Below are 15,645 nucleotides of genomic sequence, written 5' to 3'. Positions count from 1 at the left end.
GAAATCATCATCAAGCAGGTGTGCTCCTAGTGAGGTCCCACAGTGATCTAGGCTACTCTATTTTAAACATTTTTATCACCGAGAAGAAAACATAAAATCATCACTGGTAAAGTTTGCAGATGACCCAAAAATTGGGGCAGTGGGAAATAATGAAGAAGAGAGATCAGTAAGTAATACAGAGCAATTTAGATTGTTTGGTAAACTGGGCACAGGTAAAAGATATGCATTTTAATACAGCTACATGCAGAAGAACGGCCATATTGGGTCAGACCAATGGTCCATCTAGCCCAGTATCCAGGCTTCAGACAGTGATCAATGCCAAATGCTTCAGAGGGAATGAACAGAACAAGGCAGTTATTGAGTGAGCCATCCCCTGTTGTCCACTCCCAGCTTCTGGCCGGCAGAGGTTAGGGATAGCCAGAACATGGGGTTGCACCTCAGACAATCTTGGCTAATAGCCATTGCTGGACCTATCCTCCGGGAATTTAGCTAATTCTTTTTTGAGCCCAGTTATAGCTTTGGCCTTCACAACATCCCCTGGCAAGGAGTTCCACAGGGTGACTGTGCATTGGGTGAAGACGTACATCCTTATGTTGCTTTTAAACCTGTTGCCTGTTCATTTCATTGGGTGACCCCTGGTTCCTTCAAATATATACCTCTAGGAACAAATAGTTTAGGCTATACTTACATGATGGGGGGACTCTATGCTGGGAAGCAGTGACTTGGAACAAGATTTGGGGATCGTGGTGGATAATCAGGTGAACAGGAGCTCCCAATGTGATGCTGAGGCCAAAGGGGCTAATGTGATCCTGGGTTGCATAAACGGGAATCTCGAGTAAAAGAGGTGATTTGACCTCTGTATTTGGCACTGGTGTGACCCCTGCTGGAATCCTGTGTCCCAGTCTGGTGCCCACAGTTCAAGAAGGAGGTTGATAAATTGCGGAGGGTTCAGAGAAGAGCCGGGAGAATGATGAAAGGATCAGAAAAGCTGCCTTCTCGTGATGGGCCCGGGGAGCTCAGTCTATTTAGTGGAACAAAGAGAAGGTTAAAGGTGATGTGATCACAGTCTATAAATACCTACATGGGGTAATTGTCTCTTCAGTCTAGCATACAAAGGTCTGACACAATCCAGCGGCTGGAAGCTGAAGCTAGACACATTCAGACTGGTAATAAGGCGTGCATTTTTAACAGTGAGAGTAATTAACCATTGGAACAATTTACCAAGTGTTGTGGTGGACTATCCGTCGCTGGCAAATTTTAAATCAAGACTTGCAGTTTGTCTAACAGCTCGGCTCTAGGGATTACTGTGGGGCAGGTCTCTGGCCTGGGCTAGGCAGGAGGTCAGACGAGATGATCACGATGGTCCCTTCTGGCCTTGGGATCTCTGAGATTCCGCAGGGAGGATGAAAAATCTTGTTTTTGTTTGTATCTCTCTGCACCTCCGGCACCGGTGCCCGCACTCATCGGCCAATCTCTAAAAACCAGAGCCGGGTTTGGAAGGGCAGGGTCTCCTCAGCCTTGTGTGCTGGGCCCAGCAAGGCCATCAAAGCCCGTGAGAGCCGAAGCTGGGCTGCGCTAGAAACGTCAAGTGAAGTTTGTGCTGAAATGCCAAGCTGCATCAGCCCTGATCATAACCACTCGGTCGTGAACTTTGATGAACTCGAAATATCAGGTTGATCTATAAATGCAACTGGTGCTGCCGCTTTGGCAACGAACCAGAGATCCGCGGCCCAAGAGGTAATCAACCAACTTCCCCCTCTGACAACAGTCGCACACGCCAAGCCAGAGCGAGACAGTGATGCAATCGGACGGAAAACCCGGCCTGACAGATCGGGAGTGACAGACGAAAGTTAATATAATAAAGTCAGGGCCCAGTGCAACGGACGCTGCGGCAGCACAAGGCAGAGGTGGGGAGGGATCCAGGAGCAGAGCCGGAGGGCAGGGAAATAGCCTCCTCCTCGGCCCCTCTTTTTTGGGGATCGGGGGGCGCTGGTAGGCTGGGGGCCTGTTTCAAAGCCAGGCCTCCAATTGGTCCTGCCATGATTTTGAAGTGGATTGAAAGGCAGAGTTAGTGGAGCAGATGCGCATTGGTAGGTACTTACAGGAAGGATCAGATTAGAGTACAGACTCTCATCACAGGGAGCGAGTGATAGGTCCTTCCCCACATGCCATAACTGCTCCTCTGCCCCCCAACCTCCATCACTGCCTCCCGCCTTCTCCCCCACCCCCCATCCACCATCACTGCCCCCGGCCTTCCCCCCACCCTCTATCACTGCCCCAAGCCTTCCCCCCCCACCCACATCCTCCATCGCTACCCCTGGCCTTCCCCTCACACACCAACCAGTTCCCAGCAAGGTCCCACCCCGTTAGCAGAATGAGTATTATCAACCCGGTGCAGGGCATCGGCGAAGCTGACGTCTGTCTGCTGGGAAAGCAGCCCCCGAGCCCTGGCCTGGACAAGGGCAGTGAGAGCAGGTCAGCCGGGCCGGCTTGGGGGGGAGCGCCCTCCCTCCTATTCGGGCGTGTTGGGGACGGCACTGCCAGGTCTGAGCAGGGTTCTACCCTCCTGCGTCACCGGCTCCCAAAGCTTTTCAGCTCGCATTTCTAGCTGGAGTGCCTGCCTTTTTGGTACGAGCTGTTTAAATACGGGCCGCAAGACTTTAGAGATGGGACGGGCCATGTCAATATATTCTTCTAGGGGCCCAGTCAGGCTCCCCCATTAGAGTCCATTCTCCAGGGCTTCATCCAGCGTCGGTTTCAACAGCCCACCCATCTATCCCTCTTCTGCAGCCTCCTAGATCTCACTAGGGAATAGCAGTACGAAGCCACTAGCTCGGCTGATGCTTGGGATTGAAGACAGGATGGAGTTGAGCCAGAAAGCCAGGCTTCAGAGCTGGGGCTGCAGCAGACTCGTCCCCTCTGTGGATCAGGCACAGAGGCAGACACATGACCCCCACAGGCCTGTGGGTAATTATTCTTATCATCACTGTTATTTATTCTTTGTACTAGTCACGGGCCAGGCCCCTGCTGCGCCAGGTGCTGGACAAACACAGAAGGAAAAGACCGTCCCTGCCCCGAAGAGCTCACAGTCTAAAATAAGAGACAACAGACGGATACAGAGAGATGGTGGCGTACAAGGAAACAATCATAGAATCGTAGAACTGGAAGGACCCTCAAGAGGTCTCCTAGTCCAGTCCCCTGCACTCATGGCAGGACTGAATATTATCCAGACCATCCCTGATAGGTGTTTGTCCAACCTGCTCTTAAAAATTTCCAGTGATGGAGATTCCACCACCTCGCTGGGCAATTTATTCCAGTGTTTAACCACCCTGACAGTTAAAGTTTTTCCTAATGTCCAACCTAAACCTCCCTTGCTGCAATTTAAGCCCATTGCTTTCTGTCCTGTCCTCAGAGGCAGTATTAGCCAGCAGGAAGGTCGGGGTCCCGTTTTTTGTAGGCATCGCTGCAAAGGAGAGTTTCGGGGCGGCGGGGGAGGAGGAGGAGGAGGTGGTTCGGGGCTGTTTACGGGGAACTCCTCCCCCAGCAGGGGAGGAAGCACCAAGGGACTTGTCTGAAAATGTAACAAGTGGGTGCTGGTGACGGACATCAGGAGCCGTTTGGAGACGAGCCTCGACATGTCAGTAGTGAGCAAGAGGTGATAGGAAGGGTGGGGATTGGCCAGGTGGGGCCTTGACGGTGAAAACAAGTCGCTGGTATTTGATGCTAGAGAAGGGGGAGGCAGTGGAGGGAGGCAAAGACAGGGGTCACGTGGTCACAGTGCCAGGCTAGGAAAACCCCCTTTGCCGCAGTCCTCTGGCCGTTGTCCAGGCCAGAGAGAAGGCTGCTGTAGCAATCAACAGACGCCTGGCGATGGGCGTTATGGCTGTGCGGAGGGACAGGAACGGCTGTATCATAGAGACGCGGCACAGGAAGAATCAGCAAGGGTTAGACGTAGCTGGGGGGGACCTAGAGAGACGGCTGAGCCAAAGAGGGCGCCCGGTTCTGCGCCTGAGTGACAGCAGGATGGTGTTGGTGGTGTCCACGGTGATGGGTGGTTGGGAGGAGATTAGGATTAAGCCTCCATTTTCCTTTCCTTGGCAACATCCCGTGACTCGGTCCTCTTCGGTTACATCCCTCAAATACTCCCAGAGGCACTTTCCATGTTCTCCCTGGCTCCGCATTTGCTGTGGTTTGATCAAGCTTCAGTCTCCGTCCGCCAAATTCTTCACTGGCGTAACGCGGCTGGCTTCCGTGGAGTTACGCCAGCGTGCAGTTTGGCCCTCCGGATCTGAGACGGGCCGGATCCAGAGCCCAAGTGAGCTGGCGGCCCGGGCGTCGGGCTCTGAGGCTGGGCTGAGGGGCCCGTCTCTGGGTCTGAGCCCTGCGTCTCTCCCCTCTGCAGATCGCCGCTCAGATCTGTAGACAGGCCGGCCTGGTGAAAAAGTCCAAGGATGTGATGGACTATCACGAAGAGAACTTCGCCATCGTCTTCGCAGCCATGGGGGTGAGTCCGACGGGGGGCTGGTGGGGGCGGCGCAGGCCTCCCAACTCCGTGCAGGGCCTTGCCCCAGACCGCAGGTCCCGGGGCGGAGGGTGCGGACAACTTCAGCAAGCCCAGGCTGCTAGGAGGGCCCCTCATGGCCCCCTGCAGCAAGGCTCTGAGGGTGGCCTGGACTTGGGGTTTGGGTCAGACCCAGAGCAAGGCGTCCAGACCTTGGCTGGGGACCTGGGGGTCAGAGTCATCGTGCTGGGGCTGGGTTCGGGGACAGATCTGGGGGGCTTAGGGCTGAGTCTGGGATCAGCCAGGGCCCTCGCGCAGGGGCATCTCTGCGGACCAGGGTTCGAGGCTGAGCCCAGCCACTGGGGGGTCAGCACGCGCATGGGAGGATCCAACATCCTGCCTTGGTCTCAGGGCCAAGGGCTTTGGGAACTGCTCCTCGGAGAGGCGCGGCAGAGCGAGTGGTCGGTGGGGAAAAGGCTAAGCCCTGGATCTGCCTCCCGGCCCCCTCGGGCTGGGCCCGGGGACAGGGAGAACCCCCCTGTAAAGAGCCGGGTGGCCGAGATCGGCAGCACTGTGCTCCCCCCTGGTGGACAGCTGTGTCCTTGCAACCTGCTCTGCTCCCCGGCCCCACACCGCTCCCTGCCCCCGGCACCAACTGCTTCCTCCGGAGCCGGTCCCAGGAGACCCAGCGCCACGCGGAGAGGTGCCCTGCAGCCGGGCCAGTGCCCTGAGGCGCTCCGTGCCACAGCAGCCTGCTCCATCCTGGCAGGCCCTCGCGCTGCATCCCCAGGGTGACATGGGCCCAGAGGAGTAAAAGCAGAAAGGAATTAGAAGAGCCAAGTTATACTGAAGAGGCTGGGGTGGGAACCAGAGACTCTGGGACTCAGGGCACCTGGGTTCTAGTCCCTGCTCTGCCACTGACTCCCTGTGGGACTTTGGGCGAGTCCCTGCCCTCCTCTGGCCTCAGTTTCCCCATCTGTACAATGGGGACTGTTGTGTTGCTCAGCCCCGCCCCGTTCTGGATGTGATTGGCAGGTGAACATGGAAACCGCCCGCTTCTTCAAGTCGGACTTCGAGGAGAACGGCTCCATGGAGAACGTGTGTCTCTTCCTGAACCTCGCCAACGACCCCACGTGAGTGCAGCCCCTGCCTGTCATCAAGGGAACTGCGCCAGATCAGGCTCCATTAACCATAACACACCCGGCCCCCTGCCTTTTGTTCTGCACGTGTGCAGCGCCTAGCGCAACGGGGTGCAGTCCATGGCTGGGCTCCTGAGCACTACCGTAATACATCTAATTGCAACAAAACTGTACAGCACCTAGCGCAACAGGGTGCAGTCCATGGCTGGGCTCCTGAGCACTACCGTAATACATCTAATTGCAACAAAACTGTACAGCGCCTAGCGCAACAGGGTGCAGTCCATGGCTGGGCTCCTGGGCACTACCTTAATATACCTAATAGCAATAAAACTGTACAGCGCCCAGCGCAATGGGGTGCATCCATGGCTGGGCTCCTGGGCACTACCTTAATATACCTAATAGCAATAAAACTGTACAGCGCCCAGCGCAATGGGGTGCATCCATGGCTGGAGTGCCTGAGCACTACCATAATACACCTAATAGCAATTATATCATACAGCGCCAAGCACGACGGGTTCCTGGTCTATGACAGGGGCGCCTGGGCCCTATGGTAATACAAATAATTAATAATACTGAGACCTGGGAGGCTACAGGCATCCTCGTCGTGGCTCTGATCTCCCTCACTGTGGGGTAAAGCTGGAGTAACCCTGTGGAAGTCGATGGAATTGCTCCGGTGTAAGTGAGAGGAGGGTCAGATCCACTGGGCCTAGTTATCTCTGCAGTCATTCTACTGAGGTCAATAGGCCCATTCCGCCTGGGCCCAAATGCCACTCTGGGGAGGAGCTCGTCTCTTTGGGCGGGGCTCACACTCTTCTTCCATGGGGTGCATGCCACATGGATGCTACAGATTGGGCAGCCCTCCTTCTGCATCAGGAGGAAACCACCAGCAACTAGAAGGTGCCTCCAGATTTCAAGTCCTTTCACAATGCCCACTCCCGTCCCCCCTCGTCCCTTCGCTGTTAGGACACACTGCAATGCAGCCTGGTGGCCAGTGGCGGAGAGGGAACGCATCCAAGGGATAGCTCACCCAGAGCAGGTTCCCCTGCCATACCAGGGGATGGCCCAGTTCCTACTGAGAGTGTAACGTACGGGCTGGTGTGTGGACGTGGCTGCCCTCTGCTAGACAGACTCAGAGCTGCTCCCCTGCACGTCCTAGGCCAGCTGCTACTCCCAGGAAGGGGAGCGTCATCTCCTAGCTCAGTTGAGAGGGGCTGGTTTTGCGGGGCAGGATCTGCATGGCCCAGGGGTGTAGCCGTGCCGTTCCAGCTCCCTGTGGGTGTGTGCCGATGCTGTCCGCGGGCTTGGGGTGCTCGCCATTGGACGATGGGGAACTCCAAGGTCAGCGAGAGCGGGGCCATCTGATGCCCAGCGGGGATGGGCCCCCTGGTCTCTCGGGGGAACGGCGTGGCTGCGGTGAACGCGCTTTCAGGGGACGCTGCGCGATGCCATCCGAGACTAGCCGCCGCTAATGGCCGTCTCCTCCCTCAGGATCGAGCGCATCATCACCCCGCGCCTGGCGCTGACCACCGCCGAGTTCCTGGCCTACCAGTGCGAGAAGCATGTCCTGGTGATCCTGACCGACATGAGCTCCTACGCCGAGGCCCTGCGGGAGGTCAGTACGGTGACGCCTCCCATCCTGACGCCACAGCTGGACTCAGGCCACAGCCTTCCCAAGAGCTGGAGGTGCCTGTGAACGGGCCGGACTGTGTCCCACTTCCCAGGGAGAGCTGGGCTGGGTCCCACTGCCCGGGGGGGCCAGACTGTCCCCAGGGGATCAGCTCTCAGCAACTCCCACTGAGGCAGGTGAACAAGCTGAGGCCTTCATCAAACCCAGTCGCTTCCTTTGGGCTCCTAAATGAGAGACAAATGCTTTGGAGACTCTGGTCCAAACAGGACACTCAGGGGTGATGTGACCCAGTTCCCCTGCCTGTGTCCGGCTCCCGTCCACTCCCTTCCAGCTGCTCCCATCCACCTCCCGACACGCATCGTCACATACACCCCGGGGGTGGGCTGGCAGGTTGGGGTGAACGTGGCCAACTCTCCCACAACCTTCTGGGACTCGCTTTCCTCGCTACGCTCCTTCCTTCTGGCTCCTTGGGCCTCACCCCCGGCTGCACCCGGCATCCAACGGCCGCAGGGTAACGTGCATTGCAGGGGGCTGGGGAAGGGGAAAGTGACTCCAGTCCACGCTTGCTTCTGTCCTGGGGCCACATTTGTGTTTCCCGTCGGGTGTCCTCCCGCGGGCCCTGAACCTGGAGATTGCTAATCTGAGCAAACCGCGTGGCTGGCAGCCCAGTGACCAGCCAGCGAGGGGTCCTAGGCAGTGCCAAGGGGTTTTGGAGGCATCGTGGCAAAGGCGAGTTTTCCGGAAGGGGTTGAAGGAGAACAGAGTCGCTCTGCGGGTGTTCCCGGGGAGCTTCTCCCGAGCGCGAGGGGGGCGCTGCCCCTACGGGACAGCCGGGCAGGGGGAGCGTCCTGCTCCGTATCCCAGACCCGGTGATGGGGCCGAAGCTGGGACAGGTCCTCCCCACGGGGCCCCTTGGCAGATCCCAGGAGGGTGGGACCCAGGGCCGCTGGCCGGCAGCAGTAACTCTCGCTCCTGGCTCTTCCCCTTAGGTGTCGGCAGCCAGGGAGGAGGTGCCAGGCCGCAGGGGCTTCCCTGGCTACATGTACACCGACCTGGCCACCATCTACGAGCGCGCCGGGCGCGTGGAGGGGAGGAACGGCTCTATCACGCAGATCCCCATTCTAACCATGCCCAACGACGGTGAGCGGCGCGGGGCAAAGGGCACACGGCGGAACAGCCCACGGCCCCCACAGCAGTCAGGCCACAGGGGGTGCCGGGGGCATCAGCACGTTGCTCGGTGATTTGCTGGTGCTGCATTAGCAGCCAGGATCCCAGCCGGTGGCCACGACCCACACCGGATGGGGGGAGGGATCTCAGCAGGCAGCTGTGCCCCCACGCTTGGAGATGTGGGGGTGTCGGACTCAGCTGGCCCCCCAGGGAGCAGGGCGAGAACCGGCCTCCTTCAACACCCAAAACACCAGCTGTGGGCTAATGGACGCCAGCCTTCGCTTTGGCTAGCAGTGGTAGATCCTTTATCCTCTCCATGGCCCAGCCACCAGAGGGCAGCACCGCTCACTGACTCCTGCACACAGGTCTCCCAGGGCCCTTTGCGGGACCGGGCTGCAGCTGTAGTGTACGAGAAGCAGGAAATGGAAAGAGGGAAGCTGCCGCCCATGCATGACCTCCACCCCACCTCCCAATTCCTTATCTGAGATCCCACAAGTTCCCCTATTCGCCTGCCAGAATCACTCAGGCTGCGGCCCTGCCCCCCCCCACCCCCCAGCCGTCAGCATCCCGTTGGAGGGAGGGGACAGTGCCCAAAGGCGGCTCCGAAGACCTTTACACGGGGAGCGCCCTGGGGAGCTGTCAGAAGGGGGGGTGCTCCCTCTGCTCCGGGAGGGGACTCGTCAGGGGAGGACGGGTCTGCAGGGCGCCACGCGTGGACTTTTCCTGGGATCGTCCCAGGGTGGGGTTCTCCCCCGAGCTGCCACTCTGCCCCCCACAACCCCTGCGTCCCCTGGCACCAGCACTGAGGCCCTGCGTCAGCACCAGGCCCCGATCCGGCTCCCTGATCACGCAGGTCCATGGCAAGCACCGAACTGTCCATCGATGGTAACACATCAGTGGGCTGGGGGCTGAGCCGTCCAATCAGGGAGAAGCACTGCCATGTGACTGGCATCTGTAACAATCCGTCGGGAATGGAGACGGTCCAAGAGCCAGTATTCGCGCGGGCTTCCCTACCTGGCAGGGGCCGGAGTTCTGGCTGAGGGTGCCGGAGGGTGGTATTGTGGGTGGGGTGGTCCTACCCTCTACGGGGGGGAGCTGGTGAGGGTCTGCCCAGGACAGTTCCCTCAGGCCGGGCATAGGCTGGCATCACCACGCCAGCTGTCAGAGGGTGGGCTCCTTGTGGAGGGGGCTCATTTGACCCACAGCCCTTGGCTGGTTTGCAGGCCTCACAGGCTACCATTGGCTCTGTCTTTTCCTTCCCAGACATCACCCACCCCATCCCCGACTTGACGGGCTTCATCACGGAAGGGCAGGTGTATGTGGACAGACAGCTTCATAACAGACAGGTTCGCCGCCCCCGAATCCGAGAGCCGCTCCTTCCCCCTCCCTGTCTCAGGGTGGAGCAGAGGGCTCAGGCTCTGACCACAGCCAGGGAAACCCACTGCCAAAGGGGATGACCCCAAGGCTGGAACCGCAGGGGCGCACAGAGCTTTGGGGGAACTGGGGTGCTGACTGGTTAGCGAGGGGGCCCATGATAAAGAGAGAGGAGATCTACTGCCCAGGGCATAAACCTGGGCACCAGGAACTCCGCCCTTCTAATGCCAGCTGGGCCACTGACCGCTCCTGTGAGCCTGGGCGAATGGCTTGGCCGCTGTCTGTAAAACGGGGCTCACAATCCCCATCTCCTGCCTGAGTTTCTTGTGGGGGGTTCACTAGCGGGTGTCCGTCCGGCACTTAACACACCCGCCATGCAGGGCGTGCTAAGGCCGTCGTGTTCATGTGTTTTCTGCTGCCACAGATCTATCCCCCCATAAACGTGCTGCCCTCCCTGTCCCGCCTGATGAAGTCGGCTATTGGGGAGGGGATGACCCGGAAGGACCATGGTGACGTCTCCAACCAGCTGGTAAGTGCAGCAATGGGGGTAGGAATAATTTGTTACGTCAGTCGTACCCGCTGAGGGATTCTCCATCCCGACCCCTCTCTCGTTCCCCTTCATACGGAGAGCCGGAAGCTGCCCTCAGTTACACCGGCAGTGAACCGGGGTAAGTGCGCTGACTTCCCCAGAGGAAGTATGGTCCAGTGGTTAGGGTGATAGCTTGGGACACTTGGATCAATTCCCTGCTCTGCCCGGACTCCCTGTGTCCTGGGATCGGTCACCTAGTCTACTGCCTCGGTTCCTTACATGCAAATTGAAGATAACAGCCCTGCCTGTGGGATAATCTGTCTTACGTGGTGCCCAGCACCGTAGTATCTTCAGTGGATTTCTCCCCACGCGCCCCTGTTGCAAGTTCTCCTGCACCCCATTCACCAGCCCATCCTTTCGGTCGCACCCCCAGTACGCCTGCTACGCTATAGGCAAGGACGTGCAGGCCATGAAGGCTGTGGTCGGGGAGGAGGCGCTGTCGGCCGACGACCTGCTGTACCTGGAGTTCCTGCAGAAGTTTGAGAAGCAGTTCATCGCCCAGGGTAAGGAGCCCGGCTTCCAGCTCCATGCACAGGCACCCAGCGGGCAGGCAGAGCCCACGCGTCTGCAGCAGGGCGGGGAAGGGCATGGCTGAAGCAAGCCACTGTGTTTGCTACAGAGGACGGGCTGGGGGTCCCCGCTTGGAGTGCCTTGGCTCGCAGGCCGGCATGGCGGCCCGCTGCCCTCCTTCGGCAGAGAGCCCGCAAACGAGTGGTGCTCAGTGCAAAGACACCCGCGGTGGAGCCAACGTCGGGCTTTGCGGGCACAGCCTACAGCCAGCTCAGGACAGCAGGGGCTGAAAGCTCCCGTCATAAAAAACTTTGTAGCCCATGTCTCCAGAATCCCATTCTCCAGCCCGCCCCGAGGCCCCAGGGCCTCCTGGCCGTTCTCCAGCCTTTCCTGGGGCCCTCTGGCCGTTCTCCAGCCCCTCCCGGGGGCCCTTCCCATTCTCCAATCTCTCCTCGGGCCTGGGTGTCCCGGGCCATTTTCTAGGACTTGGTGGGGTGTGAGACTCTTTAGCCCTTTAGGCCCTCCTGGTGCTCACGTATCTCTAGCCGTTCTCCAGACCAGCTTGGGGCGCGGGGGTCCACATTCATTTCTAGCTCCTCCTGGGGCGTGGTGTAGGTGTCCACCCTTGGGCCCCAGGTGTCTGTAGCCAGTCTCCCAACACGCCTCTATCCCGCTCGCCAGGCCCCTACGATAACAGAACCATCTTCGAATCGCTGGACATCGGCTGGCAGCTGCTCCGCATCTTCCCGAAGGAGCTGCTGAAACGGATTCCCGAGAGCATCCTGGCCGAGTACTACCCGCGGGAGGCCAAAGCGCCAGGCCTGCAGCACCACGACACCGCCCTGTAACCGCCTGCTCCGCTCCGGGCCAGCCCCTCGTTACCAGCTCCTGTCCCCGCCCCTGGGCGCTTCGCCAGCGTATTTATGTAAAGGAACAGCCCCTAGTACTCTGAGATGGCAGCTAGTGTGCTCTCTGCGCGATCACGCTTCTGTGATGCTGTCCCAGAGCTGCTGTCCCAACACGCCCTCTTGTGGCTGGAGAGACACAGCTCTGCCTCAGTTTCCCCATGGCAATTTTCGGCCTGCTCTGGCTGTAAAGGCGACTCACTGGCCCTCTGGCCCAGCTACTGGAAAGCATTTAACCCCTTGAGGGGTGACAGTTCCTTAAGCCAAAGCCAATACATACAGCAAATGAAAGAGTCCCTCTTTAACCCCTTCCTGTCTGGGGCAAGGTTTGCCTGCCCCGTCACATCAGCCACAGCAACCGCACGGAGCAGCAGCTGCTGCTGGGGACCAGAGGCCCTGTGAGACGACCAGTCCCTATGCTAGCAACAAAGCCATGCTCCAGGGCCCCTCTCCCGGGAGCGGCCGGGGAGGTAGAGAGCCTGGGAATTAGCTGCCTGCCCAGCAGTGCTCCCTCTAGTGGTGCGAAGGGAGCTCTGCCGGATCCTGGAGACCCCCTGCATCACACCGCAGCCTCTGGTCCGTAGCTGGCCAGGGCAGTGGGGAGGAGGCACTGGGGTGGGGACCATGGGGTGGAGGGAGCCCTGGGCCTCATCCCTCTGGCTTATTGTTCGCCAGGAAGGCAGGGCTAGGAGAGTGCATTGGCCAGACCAGTCCCACCTTTGCAGCCCCTTCCTTGCAGCAGATTAAGCCCAACGCTGATGTCTCTTCACCACTATCCATCCCACCCCCCCACCCCCCCCACACCCTGCGTTTGTCAGTTCCCTCCAGCCCTCTCTGGCCAGAGGCAGAGATCCAAGCTCTTCTCCCATGGAGCCTGGGGTGAGATGTGGGCGCTGCTCCCCCCCAAACCCAGGCACACCGAGCACCCCCCACTCCCATCTGGGATAGCCGATTTCCTGCCCCCCCCCCCCCAGGCTGCATGGTGGCTGTAGCAGCCTCAGCTCTCTGGGGAAGGGACTGGGTTAAAAGAGGGGGGATCCCACATCAGGGAAGGAGGAAGAACACCCCCCAACAAATTCCGCTTCCTTTGGGGGGTTGTTTTTATTGGAAACCAAAGGTCTTTTCAGCCAACGAGGTCCAAAGCAATACCCGAAAAGAGCCCTAGAGTGCCCCCCACCCCTGCCCTGGGGTGCCTGGGTCTCTCCCTCCCAGCTCTCCTCCCTGTGCTTCTGGCTCCAGTCTTCCCAGCACGGCCACAGCCCCTGTCCCTGCTTGGCCTGAAGCCGTAGCAAAGCAGGCTGTTGTACCGCACAGCCCTGCCAGGCGTCCTTCTCATGGAGAGAGATCGCTTCCCACCACGTGCCCCAGGCCAGGAATCCCAGTTTGCTCCCCCCAGCCTCACTGGCTCCCCCCAGGCCTGACCAGACATCGCTATTTATAATGTACCATGGTCTTGGGACCCGCAACGGCGAGCGGGTAATTAACCTTCAGTAAAAAAAATGTGGGGGGAAAAATCCGTCTCTGGCTCTTTAATTGTGGGGCATGAGGGACCCTGTTTGGAAACGACCCCTAGTCTTTAGGGGGTGTTCGAAAAGCGCCATCCCGCCCGGGCGGTCAGCTCTCACCAGCTAACCCTGCATCACCGCTTTCCAGCTGATCGCAGGGCGGCCGCACAGGTTTAACTACATCGGTCTTAGCCTGAAGGCCGTGAAGCCACAGCCATTACTGGGCAGAGCCAAGGGCTGGCAGAGGGTGTGGGTCAGAACAAGGAAGCACCAGCCCGTCCCGGTCTCTGCAGTCCTGCCGAGTGACAGACATCAGAAGCGAAGGAGAGGAAACTGGGCTCTGAAAGCTGCTGGCGCGGTCTGCTCCGGAGTCACACTAGAACTTGGGGATGTCCTGGGAAATTGTGTCCACCCTGACCTGGCGCACTGGCCGGTTCCTGAGCAGAGGAACGAACACTGTGGTGTTATCAGAGATGATGTAGTTGGGGTTGGTCCTGCTTTGAGCAGGGGGTTGGACTAGATACCTCCTGAGGTCCCTTCCAACCCTGATATTCTATGATTCTAGTATGGGGGGGCACGTGGGGGGAGAACCCATACTGACGATGGGTGATGGGACATTGCCTGAGGCAACATGCCACTATGGGGGCCCTGTCCCTGTGGAGCCCTGCTCCCGTGGGAAGCTGGAGGTGCGAACAATGCATGAGGGAACATCTCAGACCCGAGCCCCTTCCACCAAGAGAACTTTGCACGGCCCTGGATCTGAGTAGGGGAGACTTTCCTATAAACATTGGACGTCTTCAGCACAAAACCATCAGCCAAGTCCCCACTGCTGGCCTCTCCCCAGACTCAGCCGGGACCGGATACTCCCTGGCCCACCTTCCCTTGCAGCTCCACACGCTGCGTCTCAGCCCAAGGACAGTTACAGTACTTAGACTGGATGCTTCTGAGATCACTGTCGGTCCATGCGGGGCTTGCAAACGCTGCCGCGACTGGCCGGGCATGTGGACCTGGGAGCTGAGTGGCAGAGAAGCCCAGGCCAGCTGGTACGGAGGAAGGAGCGGGCACCGTACGGCTCCTGTAGGTTTGGCCTAAGACTTTATGCTCTGTAAATAACACAGCACGTGTAACCCGATGCAGGGCGGCGGCGCTGCATAAAGGCTTATGCACAGACTATTTCAAGGGGAGACGGCTCAGGAGATGGACGGCGCATGGGCTCCGCAGGCCGCGCGGCTGCTGTGGGCTTGTGATGAAATCGAGCCCAGCACTAATGAGCGAGGGGCCCATGACCAGCACTTAGTGTCAGGCCTGCAGCAGAGCCAGTCGCCGGGCTACCTCACGAGCACAGCTGGCCTGGAGTCGGCCGCCTGACGGGTGCACCGGCCTGGCCGGAGGGAGGAGGCAGCAGACCGACTCCTAAGCCCGGCAGCGGCAGTAGTTCAGTGGCTGCTCAAAGCGCTCACCCAGGGCTGTGATAGCCCCTGTGCTTGCCTGGGTCCAACCCGGCCCCGCCTTGGTACCCTCTAGGTAACCTGGCTCTGGCCATCCGCCCCGATGTCTGACTCCGGCTGTGACCCTTTGCTCTGGCCCTGCCTCTGACCACGGGCTCCTAGTCCTGACTAAAACAGTGAGGAGTCCTTGTGGCACCTTAGAGACTAACACATGTATTTGGGCATAAGCTTTTGTGGGCTAGAACCCACTTCATCACATGCATGGCGTGGACAATACACTACGCAGAATATCTAGTCTAGCACATGAAAAGATGGGAGTTGCCTTACCGAGTGGGGGGTCAGTGCTAACGAGCCAATTCAATTAAGGGGGACGTGGCCTAGTCTCAATAGCTGACAAGAAGGGGTGAATACCAAGGGAGGGGAAATCACTTTTGTAGTGCTAACGAGGCCAATGCAATTGCACTCAAGGTAGCCCATTTCCAACAGTTGACAAGGTGTGAGTATCGGCAGAGGGAACGTTACATTACTGACTCCTGCCCACGTCCTGGTCTCCGACCCCAAAGCCTTTCCAAGGGAGAGCGATTTGCCCACGTACCAAACACATAATGTGAAGTTTTGTGGAGCACATTGCTGTTATTAGCAGGTATTAAGCACTGACCTTGCACCGTAGGAAGCCGCAGCGTGGCTCAAAGCCAAGTAACCCCCCGGCAGGGGCTAGCATCAGGTGTTGCAGAGGAAGGCATCAGAGCCCAGCTGTAGCAACTGAGGGATACTCTGCCCCATGCCGTGAAGGCTTCCTGTCCTGATCCCTGATGGTAGAGACTGGCCTAAGCCCAGAAGCAGGAGGCTTTGTGCCCCTGCAAAATGAGTTCGCATTAGC

General features: G+C 58.9%; 1 protein-coding gene across 1 annotated transcript in view; it reads left to right on the top strand.

The window, feature by feature from the left end:
- ATP6V1B1 (ATPase H+ transporting V1 subunit B1) overlaps positions 1 to 13,326 on the top strand; it is an 80,770-nt gene extending 67,444 nt beyond the window's left edge. The window contains exons 7-14 of the mRNA XM_005291450.4: positions 4,403 to 4,504; positions 5,537 to 5,634; positions 7,129 to 7,252; positions 8,257 to 8,407; positions 9,698 to 9,780; positions 10,233 to 10,337; positions 10,771 to 10,900; positions 11,589 to 13,326. Coding sequence (XP_005291507.1) covers positions 4,403 to 4,504; positions 5,537 to 5,634; positions 7,129 to 7,252; positions 8,257 to 8,407; positions 9,698 to 9,780; positions 10,233 to 10,337; positions 10,771 to 10,900; positions 11,589 to 11,755 — 960 coding nt within the window. The 3' untranslated portion in view covers positions 11,756 to 13,326. The remainder of the gene's footprint in view (positions 1 to 4,402; positions 4,505 to 5,536; positions 5,635 to 7,128; positions 7,253 to 8,256; positions 8,408 to 9,697; positions 9,781 to 10,232; positions 10,338 to 10,770; positions 10,901 to 11,588) is intronic.
- The last annotated feature ends 2,319 nt before the right edge of the window (positions 13,327 to 15,645 follow it).

The sequence above is a fragment of the Chrysemys picta genome, chromosome 5 (assembly GCF_011386835.1).
Source record: "Chrysemys picta bellii isolate R12L10 chromosome 5, ASM1138683v2, whole genome shotgun sequence".
Taxonomy (NCBI): Eukaryota; Metazoa; Chordata; order Testudines; family Emydidae; genus Chrysemys; species Chrysemys picta.
The sequence above is the reverse complement of the archived record's forward strand: the minus strand, read 5'-3'. Positions and strand labels throughout refer to the sequence as shown.